This window comes from Hipposideros armiger, unplaced genomic scaffold (genome assembly GCF_001890085.2).
Source record: "Hipposideros armiger isolate ML-2016 unplaced genomic scaffold, ASM189008v1 scaffold_616, whole genome shotgun sequence".
NCBI lineage: Eukaryota > Metazoa > Chordata > Mammalia > Chiroptera > Hipposideridae > Hipposideros > Hipposideros armiger.
In genome coordinates this window covers 180,878-194,556 of record NW_017731966.1, presented here as the reverse complement: position 1 = coordinate 194,556, position 13,679 = coordinate 180,878, and the positions used below count along the sequence as shown (strand labels likewise).

The 13,679-nt window shown below is 42.6% G+C and overlaps 1 protein-coding gene across 9 annotated transcripts in view; it reads left to right on the top strand.

Annotated features, from left to right (window-relative positions):
* The window catches only part of PROM1 (prominin 1), a 103,272-nt gene that overhangs the window by 47,767 nt on the left and 41,826 nt on the right, over positions 1 to 13,679 (top strand). For 7 of the 9 annotated variants that reach the window (XM_019625138.1, XM_019625133.1, XM_019625140.1 and 4 more), the window contains 2 exons: positions 7,128 to 7,154; positions 9,112 to 9,317. In XM_019625138.1, the coding sequence (XP_019480683.1) occupies positions 7,128 to 7,154; positions 9,112 to 9,317 (233 nt within the window). The remainder of the gene's footprint in view (positions 1 to 7,127; positions 7,155 to 9,111; positions 9,318 to 13,679) is intronic. The other 2 variants (XM_019625139.1, XM_019625142.1) reach the window with 1 other exon arrangement.

Here is a 13,679-nt window from a genome sequence, read left to right as displayed (position 1 = left end):
AACGTCCTCCACAACTAGACTGAAGAACAAAAACGACAGCAACTTGTCTGTTCCCCTTTCCCCAATTCCCCAGCACTGTTCCCATCCCCCCAATTTCCCAATATTTAAATCTTTAAAAAAAAAAAAGATAGTTTGTTAAAAAGTAGCTTCCCATTTGAACAATGTTTTTCGAGCACTCTGTGTGAGCTTGGCTAGAATTGGAAGGGAGACAGAGAAGAGGCAGATAGCCAGCCTTTGGTCTCATGAGGCTGAGAGGCGTACTGCAGAGACAGTATCTAATTATTGAAAGAAGAGGGGAAGGAGAAGAAGGAAATAAGTAGATTTATAAATCACATGCAGAGGAACGTTGAGGAAAAATAATTCATTCTGACCGGAAGAAGTACTTCTGTGAGGCAATTTTGGGACTTGTTGTAAAAAGGATAAGAACGACTGGAGCAGGTGGAGAGGTGGCTTTGCTGGCATTCCAGGCTGTGGGGACCACAGGAGCCACCAGGACGAGGTGTGGAAGAAAGAAGCCCATGGACGGGGCTGGTGGGTGAGGAAGGGGAGGAAGGGAAGTGGAGCTGGGGCCTCATCCTAGGAGGGCCTTGCACAGCTTGCTAAGATAAGCGGGCAGTGTGTTCAGAAAACATTATACGGTGCCTTTCACATCTCTACTTAATACCAAGGTGCTGGTCATTCGCTCCGCTGACATCTACATGGATGTGCTCTTTTGATTTTGGTTTATGAGTGTAGGTTGCCAGTGAAACAAACAGACAAATGTGTGTTGCCTTGAATGCTATTATGACAATAAAAAATCGTTGAATCTGTTTGTCAGGCCCTTCGTCCTGCAGGGCCGGCACTTTGTTCTCTCCTGTCCTGGTACAAAGTGGTTAACAAGACAATGATGAAAGCAGTTGGCGTTGGGCTGCCACTGTCCATGGCAGAATTCTCAGTTAGGCAAGTCCCAACTATGGTTGGCTTGGTATTAGGTTTGGGGTTCCTGTAAAGTCGGGGCTCCTTGTTTCCCGATTTCCTCCCCGCATCAGATGACTTTGCCAACTGATAAGAACCATTGGGGTGGGGGTGGAGTGGAGAGAGGAGACAGAATTGAGGCTACACGAATGAACCTTAGGTGTGGATTGGGTTACGTTTCCCACAGTGATTCAAGGAAGAAGGATTTAGTTAAGCAAAGATGCCAAAGAAGCCAGGCCACCTTGGGAGGGAAGCTTCTGATTGGCTTTAGCCTGGTACATGCTAGGTGTGTTAGGTTAGGCTCTCTCAGAGCAGACCTTGAGTCAAAGACTCAAGGGCAAGACATTTGTTTGGGAGGCAGGGAACACTGACTGGGAAGTGGGGAGGCAATACAGGGGCAGGAGGGCAGCCTATAAAAGGTGTCATTACGCCCCCCTCCGCCAGGGGGCGAGTAGGGCTTCATCCTGCAGAGCTGCTGTGGGAAACCGTGCAGAACAACTGCATCCAAATTAGCCCACGGGAACGGGGAGCTGAGGTATCTATACACCAAGATGGAAGCCAGCTCTGGGCCACGGGGGGCTGAGGGAGAGTGTTAACGCCTGAGCACTCCTGACCTTTTATGTTCCGGAAAATGCCTCAGAGCACAGAGTTAATGATACCAGAAGTTAGAAGTCTAAGGAGGAACACCACGGTGACTAAGACCTGAGGGACATGGTGGGCACCAACATCATCTTCTATACTGGCCAGTGTCCACCGGCTGTCTAATTAGCTCAGTCACACAGGGAAGATCTGTCTAGGCGAGTGGCCCTGGGGAGCCATTTTAGCGCTCACAGCCCTGAGCTCAGTGGTTTATCTTCTGAGCTCTCAGATGGCTGGGGGGCCTGGGCCGCTGAGTCGGTGACCTTACGCTTGGGAGCTCTTTTAGTGAACTTTCTTCATGGGGGAGGTTCAGAAGCATTCCAAAGTGCAGACCTTTTGTTCCGGGGGTGAGGGGTGGGCTGACTTCGGGAGGGGAATGACTCCCTTTCACAGACTGGCCTCCTTTCTGATGTTAGCTGAAAGCTGAAAGTAGTGTGTAGGTTAAGATGCTTGGGCCCCTTCTCCTCCCCGACATTATTACACTTTATTTTATTTTATGTATTTATTTAATTGATATTTACAGGGAACTCACTAGAAACAATGCGTGGTAGGGGTGCAGACATGTGCAAGTATGGCCTGTAGTCCGAGAACCCACAGTTGGTGAGGGAGAGGCTGAGGGATAAGATACATGCATGGATGTTATGGGCTGAATTGTGTCCAAAAGTCACCTATCGAAGCCCTAATCCCCAGTACCTCAGAATGGTTTTGTATTCAGAGATAAAGTCATTAAAGGGGTAATTGAGTTAAAATGGGGCCTTTAGGGTAGGTCCTAATCCAGTCTGACTAATGTCCTTATAAGAAAAGGAGATTAGGACACAGACAGAGAGGACAAAAACCATGTGCAGACACAGGGAGAAGACAGCCACTTGCAAGCCGAGGAGAGAGGCATTAGAAGAAACCAAACCTGCCAACACCTTGATTTTGGACTTTCCTGCCCCCAGAACTATGAGAAAATACACTTACATTGTTTAAGATACCGCAGACTGTGGCACTTTGTTATCGCAGCCCAGCCGACTCATACAGTAGGTAACTGGAATACAGGATGGAGAGCGATGTACATCCTACAAGAAGTTCTGGTAGAAGACTGTGAATGTTCAGAGGAGGGAGCATGTACTTGTACTTGGGGAAATCAGGAAAGACTCCACGGTAGAGCTGGCACTTAAACCGTGACTTTAAAGACAAGTTGAGTAAATGAGAAATAAGGTCTTGCTTCCATTTGTAAACACTTGGCTTAAGGCACAAAGCTTCTCCAAGCATGTTCTTAAACTGGGTCATTTTTCTCTCTGTGACAATAGGAGACACCATTTCTTGTCTACTACTGTCTGCCATGCACTGGATTGGAAGCTTTACATTGTTTCTATTCTTCACAATAACATGTGTCCAAACAGAAGTATTCTGCACTGTACATGCAAGAAAATCCTATACTCAGAAAGGCTAGAGAACTTGTCCAAGGTCACCCAGGGACTAAATGACAAAGCTGGGATTTGTACCCAGACCAGACTAGCTCCAAACCAACAAATACACCACCAACAAAAATAATAGAAACAACTATCATGTATCTTGAGCTGTGGGCAGTGTGACAGCCTTTTATCTGTTAAACCATAAAATGCTAGAGCAGGTAATTGTCTCTGGGGAAAAAAGGCCAGGCAGAAATGGAAGTCTAGAAGGGAAAGAGGACTTGGAATTAAGGAGCCATAAGGAAACATGAGGACTAGACAGATGAAACTATAGACATCCAAGAAACAACTCTAATAATCCTAGTTTCCTAGCATTTCTATAACATATACTATGGGGCAGACACCCATGAACATGACTTACAATTATTAACTCATTTAATCTTCACAGGAATAGTCTGTCTCTACCAGAGGTGTTGAGGTAGAGATTTCATGGGCAACTCATTTAGCCATTAGTTTATGGAGCTTTCAGCGTGCCCAGCGTGTGCCAAGCCCCGTGCTCAAGATTCAGAAATGAGCCATGCCAAGCACAGCCAGTATTGCAGAGCACCTGAATATATTCCCTGGGGGATCCGAGAGGGTAGGCGGCCCCTTTCCAGATTCTCCCCGTGCTGGCTGGAAATGAAGGGAAACATCACCCACCTGACATGCTCACATGGAGTCTCTGTAAAGAGAGCCTCAGCCTACCTTCTCAAGTGGTGGCTGCATAATTAAATAAAAGAGCACAATTCCCATCCTCAAAGAATGCATAGTTTGGGGCAATTTAAGTATATGACTTATGATCACTCCCCACTGATGACCCCTGAGTGCCACCCACGTTTCGGGGAACAGTTGTCCCAGCAAGCCCACCGCCTGTCATCTTGTTCACTGTGTACATCACTGTCTGTAGGAATGGCAAGTTTCCTTGGGATGACTTCCTGAATTAGTTCCCACGCAGTCATGGTATGTCTCTGTACCAGCCTCTCCGTTAACCCTCCTTTAGATTGACCTGGTTTGTATCTTCCTCATTCATTTCATTCCTCAGTCACTACCTTTTCCTTTCTTGAAGCTTCCTTTGGGGGCAGGTGCAGGGCTTGGGACCTGTCCCTGCGGCTTTTCATGACCTCATAGCGCTAACCATCATGGGACATGGGTTTGGCACTTAGTAAATGTCAGGTCATCAGCGCAGGTGGGTTTGCAATAATTTGGAACCCTACATTTTTGCAAAAGGTAAGTGAATAGGTCCTTGTGTCCTGCCCTCCGAGAGGGCGGTGACGAGCTGCCTGAAAGAATACGCTCGCCTCTCCAAGTAAGGGAAGTTATCTCCTAGGGCTCTCAGAGGCATTTGTTTTTAAAGATTTTTTTATTGGGGGAACTGCAGGGATGGGAACAGTGCTGGGGAATTGGGGGAAGGGGAACAGACAAGTTGCTGTCCTTTTGTTCTTCAGTCTAGTTATGGAGGATGTTGCTTCACTGGCCCAAGTTGGCACCATCATTGTGCTCTTCCCGGGCGAGGCAGATCAGTCGCCGGCTTCTGGACAGCCGCTCACTGCGGCTGCTGGCCGCTCACGCTGGCTGCTGGCTACACACGGTAGCCCATGGCAACCCACTGCCACAGGGGCTGCAGCCTACGCCGTCGCTGGCGACTCACAGCAGCCCAGCTCCAGGTTGAGCTGTTGTTCAGCATCTTAGCTGTGGAGGGCAGTGTCACTGGCCCTCATATGTGGGATCCGAACCGGGGCCCTCTGGCATCCCAAGCCAGTTCTTAACCATCGCGCCACTCGGCCGGCCCCAGAGGCATTTTGATAGAAGGCACTGCAAGACAGTCCATGACCAGGGTTGTCATCCAAGGCTCATTGGAGCTCAGAGATGAGAATAATGCTGATGTGCCTCGATTATTATTATTATTATCATTGTTATTGATTGAGCATTACTCTGGCAGGCACTGGTCTAAGTGTTTCACGTGTATTAACTCAACATACATTAAATAGTACGTGTAGAGTGCTTACAACAGCATAATGCACGAAACATGTTGCTTCTCAAGTTGTCTTTGCAATAACCGCATAAAATAGGGTCTCCTCTTATCCCCATTCTGTCGATAAGGTAACCAAGGCATTGTATCGATGCCTAGACCTGACCACAGAGATTCTGATGTAGTTGGTCAGGGTTGTCTGGTCATTGATGTTTTTCAAAAGGTCCCTGGGTGATGATAATGGGCAATTAATTGGAGGAGGGAATTCACAGGCACTAAGGGACAGAGCCAGGGTGCAAATTGCTGCATTGCATGGATCAGAGCCTTGTACCTACAGGACAACCAGTGTGGAAATGGAGAAGGTGGATATGCACCCAGCTCCACCAAGGGGTTTGTTGGTACCCTCCCAAACGTATCAGGCCAGGCTGACCCTTGGGTGGGAAAATTAAGCACAAAACAAGCAGCTGACCGGTGTAGCTTACAGGTGGTTCTGCCCTGGCTGCAGGCCACCACGATCAACCCTGGGAGCTAAGAGCAGGTTTCCGAGACTTACCTAGTTGTAGCCATGACACAGGGCTACGTTAAAGACAGATTCCTGCTCTCACCCAAATCTCCTGACACCCTCTCCAGGGGAGGAGCCCCAAACCAGCATTTTTCACTCGCACTCTGAGGTGCTTAAGGTGGCAAGTTTGGGAGGTGACAAACAAGCCTGTGGGGCCCTCACCCAGGAAGGGAGACAGGGGTCATTCAAAATGTCCTGTGGTACCCTGGGGCAAGTGTATCTGAACTGTCCAAACCAGCATTTTGGATGCCTCGTTTAAGAGTTATTAATATTACAAACATTTTTCTTTCACGCCTGGGAAAATCTGCCATCTAAGGCAGTTGTTTCCAAACTTGGATTTTCTGAACCAGACAATTTCAAAAAACATAATCTGGCAACATAGAGTCACCTAATTTTATTCGGCCACAAAAGGTCATTGAAAATCAACCGTAACTAATAATAACTTTGACTCCCTTGTACACATATTACCTCCCCCCCCCCACACCCAAAAAAGGATTGTCTTATAAATGTCCCACTTTTTGGGAAACTGATTGCCTCTTCTTTATTTTTCTACGTCACTGTGGATTAGTCCATCCTCGTCTCTGATCAGGCCCATCTCTGGACCACTGCGTAGGAATCACGGGTCTAAGGCAGTGGGTCCTATTCCCTCAATTTATTATTTTATCTGATTCTGAATAGGCACCTTTTGTATGCCAGGACCCGGGCTGGGCACTTGGGATAGAATGGTGAGTGTGACTATTATGGTTTTGCTCCCCTGGAGTGTGCAGCATGACTCAGGAAATGGTCCCATGGGAGCCAGTCACCCTAAGTGGGGTAAGTGCTGCGAAAGGGCAAGTGTAGAACGCCAAGGCGGCACGAAGGGGGGATGTGCAGGAAACCCAGACTCGGCTGTCAAGACAGACTTCCTGGAGGAAGCAGCATTCAAGGTTAGACTTGAGTTTCATCAGGGGAAGAGGGAAGGGAATAATGTTCTGAACAAGGAGGCAGCATGAGGGAACCCCAAGTGAAGGAGGGGAGAGAGAGCAGGATGCTTTCTGGGTATAAGAATGGCCAGGAGGAACGGGGACATGACGTCAGGATTAAATAATATAGAACCACATTACAAAGTCTGAGTTAAATATGGTGGGAATGTGACATGCTATAAGCAAGGCAACGATACCATTAGAGTTTCATTTTAGGAAGGACACTTTAGAAGCTGTTGCCTTTGGCTCTGGGGTCCTAGGCAACTGCCGATTCTCTGTTTTATGAACACCACTTGGTTAGTGTGTTCAGCGTTTGTACCTTTCCCTGTCATTCTCCTGTCCATAACTGACGAGCGTACTGATTAAGAACCTTTTAAGAAATCCAAATGTGAATTCAGAGGTAAGTTCCAAACTTGATTCTACCCAAAACACACTGTTCCTCTGATGAATCTCTTGTCTTGTGTTGCTCTTTTTCTCACTTGGTTTTATCTGTGTGGGATATGAATGTTCTCGTTGTAGCTAATCACTCACATCATTTTTTCTGTTTTCTTGACACACGCTGCCTCTGCCTCACACAAACTTCTCATCTGCCTTGACTTCCACAGCCAGAAAATGTAGTCTTGACTCTGAAGGTAAAGTTCATGTCCGCTGTTTCACGTTGCTCTGTCTAAAGCCAGTGAGTCGTGTGATGCTTTTGCCGGAACTTTCTATGCTTCACTGTCATCTCCACTGCGATGGTATTTAAATGATTTTTTCGTTTTTGTTTCTGCCATCGTCTTTTGTCTTCGCTTTCGGTTTTAGCAATTTACAGAAGAATAGCGGCCCATCCCGGCAAGTTTAAATCTTGATCTTCCCTTCAACATAATCCACAAAACGCTCCGGAGATCTTGGTGTTTCAGAAAGTAATTTAGGTCCTTGCCAGACCTCAGCCAGACTTCAGCCTCAAAGTAAACTTTTAAAATGACATATCTTGTTCCCCATACTGTTTGATGACCTAATGTTTAGTCAGCAACATAGGCAAGTTCCTATATAAAATATAAAATTTGTATTTGGAGCTAATAGGAGCAGCATATTTAAAGCATTTCAGCACACTTTCTGTCCTGGGTTTGGGTTCAGTGTTTCCTAGGATTCAGAAAGGATTTTAAATTCTTTTAAAAACAATAAATAATGTAGGATATTAGCTGAAAACTGGTATCAAAATATGTAAGAATTTGAAGTGTCCGGGGCTGGTTTCTCAACTGGCTAATGATGTGAATTTTCAAGGAAGTGTTAACAGTGCCAGATAATAATGACTTTTCCTGGCCATTGGGTGGGCCAGATAATAGTCACGTACCATGTGCCCCTGATTCAATGCTCTTGAGCATTTATCCACAGAGTTAATTAATATTGACTGAATATTTGCAGTGTGCTGGTACTTGGCTCATTGTTTTCACATTAGATCATTTCATTATATGTCCCTTACACTATGTTTATGAGGTTAGTGCTACTGTAACATTTTCCAGTTTAGGGAACTTAGAAGCCCCTGCTGCAATCCAGAGCAGGTCTCCTGACTCCAAGTTCAAGTGTTCTCTCTCCCAAGAGAACACATTTGCCCTGAGGAATAACACTTGTGTTTCGTTTGACTCTGCTCAGCTTGGCTTCAGAATCTTTTACTAACCAGCTGGTCCATTAGTTGCAAACTGCCAACCTACAATTTTCTGCTGTTCTTTAAAAATGTCTTGCTTTGTGGAAATGTAACTGCATACATGAATTGGAAAGAGATCAAATTTCGTCATCCAGTTGCATTCATTTTTATTTATCCCAGAATAAAGCCAGGAATGATTATGAAAATATGTTTAGGTCACATGATTGTATCTAGAAGATGTGCCAGTTCCTAGGCATTGAGGAACTGTGTGAGATGCAGGCTGCCGAGTACGGCCTCCCCGGCATCGGGGAGAACTGCCACTTATTAAGCGTCCACTCTGTGCCAGGGACTTTACTTGGCACATTATCGCTAATCATACATTATCTGTAATGTTCACAATGACCTTATAAGGTATGTGTTATTACTCTCAGTATATGGGTGGGGAAACTAAGTGAGTGGCCATGTCTGACTCAGAAAGTCTGAGCCGTTTTTCTAAGTGTATCTATATTCCAGATTCGTTTGTAACTGACTATGAACTTGTCATTAATTGATCCAGTCCAAACGGCTTTGAATCCTTAGTAACTTCTACTGGTCCTATCTTTCTGGTGAAAACACCCTATATGTAGGTTCTTCACTGTGCAAGTCCGTCTGCCAATACCTGTTATGCCATTTAAAAAGCAATGGAATGCCTCTGGGGTTGAAATTAAACCATTTGCAACTTGACCCTGTATGTGGACATTTTCCTGGGTGTTGAAAGAAAATAGTAGCTGCTTGGTTTCACATCCTGATCACTCAAATTTCTGCTTCCTCTGTTTCAAGAAGGAGCCTGGAAACGCAGGCTCAGGGACACACAAACACAGTTATGGTGGCAAGTAGGGTACAGGGAAAGAAGTATGTACACCGTGGACTGTTCCACTTGTTATTTTGTGTTACAGTGTATGCTGTTTCTTTTCTTTGATTTACAGATCATCCACTATGAGATCGGGATTATTATCTGTGCTGTCCTGGGACTGCTTTTTGTTATTCTGATGCCTCTGGTGGGGTTTTGCTTTGGTTTGTGTCGTTGCTGTAACAAGTGTGGCGGAGAAATGCACCAGCGACAGAAGAAAAATGGGACCTTCCTGAGGAAATGCTTTGCAGTCTCTCTCTTGGTGATTTGTATATTTATAAGGCAAGTAGAGTCTTGGACAACAGCTGATTGAGTTTTTGGTCAATGAGGAACATCTCATGTTTTAACTGTCAAGTGATGAGTTTTAAACAAAAGAGCAATTAAAAAAAAAGAAACCCTAAAAATAAAAAGGATAGAACAAAAATGCTTGCCTAGAACAGTTCAAAAAGATATCACTGTAACCAGAAGTTATCACTGTACTCAAGCTGCCTAACTCAGGTGATAAGCCAGCCCTTTGGTTGTTTCTCATCTTGAAGACATCCTGATAAATCTTAAACTGCTGGAAGCATTTTTTACCTCCTCAAACAGCAAATAGCGTTTTAGAGATAGGCAGCCTGCAGGAAGGCAGAGCAAGTGTTTGCTAGTTGTTTTGTACGTCCTAAGGCATTTTTTTTTTAGCTGAGCCATCCTGCCACCTGTTGGCAGCTCAGCAGCTGCTCAGCTCGGGCCGAGAATCGAACTGGCAACCCTGTTGCTCAGATCTCGCACTCTTGAGCGAGCTCTTAACCAACTGAGCCACTCGGCTGGCTCTTGTCCCAAGGCATTTTAGAGGAGGAGGTATAGTCCCTGAATTTGGTAATTTGAGAGTATTGTAGAATGGAATTAAGTTTTTAATACTAGACCCGGTTTTCTTGAAATTGCAATTAATCTGCTACCCCTTTTAAAGTCTGGAACACATGTTGCAATTTAAGATGTTTGTTCTGTAGCTGCTGCTGCCAAGAGTTTTCCAACTGACTGACAGATCAGAAGTATACTGCTTTTAGGACAATGACGTTTTGTTGAATCCAAATCAGATTCCTCAGCTGAGGAATGCACTTCATGACACTGCACACACACCACCCCCTCCCCCCGGGTTGTGATATTTGGTCATTGTTCCACATTTCCTCATTCATTCAACCAGCACGTCATTTAGCCACAGAAATGAATTGCCTATGACATGAATGATGCTAGCCTTCAAGGAGACGCAGAGACGATGGAGATTGGCATCCTCCTTACCGTTCCTCCAAGCACCACCTGTGCTCGGTAGCCATGAGTAAGATTTTTCAAGTTTTGCTAAATAACTGACATTTGAGAATTTAAGCAGAAAACAGAATTAAACAGAAATTCAACAAAATTAAACAAAACAATTTAAGTTCTGGCAGCAAATTCAGGAAGAACAGTTCTGTAAGTGTGGCTATCAGCAGACACTGGGTAAGGCGTATATTTTGGGGTGTCTATTCATTGAAATGCAGTATACCCACTGGAAGGGACTGGGCAGCTCTAGATGTGCTGATACGAAATGGTCCCCAAGTGAGATGAAGTGAGAAGAGCAGGTTGCAGACCATGTGTAGAATATGGCACCAGTGATAAAACCGAAAAGAGAAGGGAGACACAGATACTTGGTTCTATTTGCATCGAGCATATGTGGATGGATTGCCAAGACCTCCACAGCAGCGGCTGCCTGTGGGGAGGAAAACTGGCAGTTGTGGAAAGGAAGGAAGGGAACTCACATCTCATTGCACACAGACTTTTTGTCTCTTTTGAATCTACCATAGTTAGGCATAACCTACTGAAGTAACTACACTAGAGATTAAACTTGAACCACCAAAATATCTCCACAAAAAACAAAAGCCAGTGTGTTACAACTTATTCCAGAGCATTATTTTTTTAAAGAAAGACATGCTTTTGTTGAAATAGTGAAATAATAGATTTTAACAATATACTTGTAAACAAGATCCTAGGGAACGTGTTAGCTAATTTCATGCACCCTTGTTTGACCACCAGGGTTTTTTTGTGTTCTCTCTGCGAGATGGGGGTGTGGGCATTGCTCTCTCTCTCTCTCTGCCCCCACCCCCCTTTCATTTGAATCTGTTCCTTCACATGGAATTCTGAAAGGTAACTTAGGATGCGGTCAATGGTAATTCCAGATGTCCCTGTCTCTCTAGTTGGCGCTTGAAGTATTTTCAGGAATGCACAGATCCTACAGCTGTTACTTCCTCCCCAGCTACCAGAAAAATGTCATGTATAACCCAAAGATCTGTCAGACCCCTGTGCATGTCCTGCAAGGCTGAAACTTACATGCTTTATTCATACAAAAACTTGGAGAGCTGACTTTGTCCCTCTTGGACAGCAAAGATGAGGCTCAGATGAGAAAACGTCATTTGAAAATACCCTTAGCTAAGGCTCTTTGTTAGTGTGATCACTAACTAAACAATGTAATAGTTTTTACTTGATATAAACACATATGATGTAATGTCAGGAAAATTCTTTATTGCATGTAGTTACTCATTTACCCTAATAAATGTTTTGTTTTTTGTTAGGGTTAGGGTCAAGTTTAGGTATAGTATGAGGTTTAGTAAAAGGGTCAGTGTTAGGGTTAGGATTGAATTTAGGATTTGGGTTAGGGTTAGGGTTGAGGTTAGGGTTAGGGTTAGCTTTTCCAAATAAATGTTTATATATGTAATAATGGGCTTTCAATTTATTTTGAATAAAGAATATATCCTGTATTGGGTTTCTATTTTTAAATTGAACTTTTATTTGCATTACATACAATTATGTATTATATATTATAGTTTACCCTGAACTGATTTAATTATTTTTATTATGTTTAAAATACCAAAAAAAAACCCAACAAAGCTGCAAAGTCATAAATAAACTTGGCTTTCACTTATATACAAAATGAATGCTACACTTTTTTTATTCTTGAGAGCTCAGACCCATCAAACAAATTTAGATAAGTTTTTTTCTCCTGAGTATATTTTAGTTTAGAAAATTCTATTAAAAAATACATTCTGTGATTAAATAGCCTTCTACACACTCAGTGAAGATATTTTTCCTCACCCAAATAAAAATTATTAATTTGAAAATCACAATTTTAAATGTCAATATAATTAAACTAAAGTTGATCAATTATTTAAGGCCTAGTGACAAATTTAAAACCAATTTATTTTATATCATACATTGAATTTATATATTAATTCTACATAGGTCTAAATAAAAGTAGTATTCGAGATTGTTTTGTTTACTTTAAATTCAGACTAGAAGTTTAAACTTCTTTGCCTTTAATTTTTAAATTTAGAATAGCTATTTTGATGTCTTCCTTTTGAAACCCCTACTGGTTTGCAAGTAGCCTCAACATCATGGGTTGAATAATAGTTAAGTATTGTCTCCAAGTAATCAAAATTAGCCCAGAAAAGTAAAGAAGCGGGGAAAGCAAAGATTTCTATATTATGATTTGGTAGAAAGGAAAAGAAAGTATGTGCCCAAAATCAGAAAATTAGATAAAATAAAAGGAGAACGTTTGTCAGCAGAACTAGAAGGCAGAAAGAGAAAGGTGAGGAGTTGTGAGCCTCTGTCTTATAGTGATCTCAACAGAGATTGAATACTATTGATAAATAATCCTGGTATATGATTTTTTTTTTAATTCAGAAGCCCAAACTAGTCCACTTGCCTTTTATCAGACTCAGTTTCATTTTGTGGCTGTATACAAAATATTATGATTAAAAATCAAAATTGGTTTTTAAATTAGTCTTGAGTACTCTAATTTTCCATCCACTCATTTTTTGTTTAAAAATTTTTTTAATCTTTTGTTTTTAATTGAGAAAGGCATAGAAAGGTAAGAAAAAAAATCTTCTACTACATGTGGAATATATGTGGTCATGTTCTTTCTCTGTTTGAGCTTTTCCATAGGCAGCTGCGAATGTTAGAATTCCACAGACGTTGACATATGTTTATGTAATTCTGACCATCAGTAGAAGATTGAATTTCTACCTCTCACTGTAGACTGTTTAAGCAGATGTGTCTTACATCAGAAAAAGCCAAGTTTCCTCTTCTTTCTTTCCTTTTCATTTGTCCTCGCTGCATTTTTCAGAATTTCAAAGAGGCTATCAGCCAACAAAAAGGAACAGCCATGCCTTTATTGCTCCATTATATTTCTCAGTTTTTGAGTATCATAAGTCAGCTTTTGCCAATTACCATGGCGAAAATTGAATCCCAGTCATTTTCAGGAAGATGGGTACTTTTCCAAAGTTCATTTTTTATTACAATGTGATTTTCATTTCCTGATTTGGAGGCCACAAGGTTCCAGAAAAGAAATTGAGCTAGCATGCCAGAATATCATGAGACTTTCTTAATGTGAATGAGAGGACTAGTTATTTAAAATTAAAATTATAATTTAAAAATGATATTTAAAAAATAAGAGGTTACAAACTGAAAGTATTTATTCGGCTTTTTTTGGGGGGTAGTTTTATTAAGTCAGTAAAAATCAGTGGAAAAAAAATTGCTACAAATTTAAAAAGTTTAGCCTTACCCTTTAAAAGCTTCAAATATTCACTTTTAAGTGTATATAAGAAAATTGGTCTGTCCATAATAACACATAGAAGACGT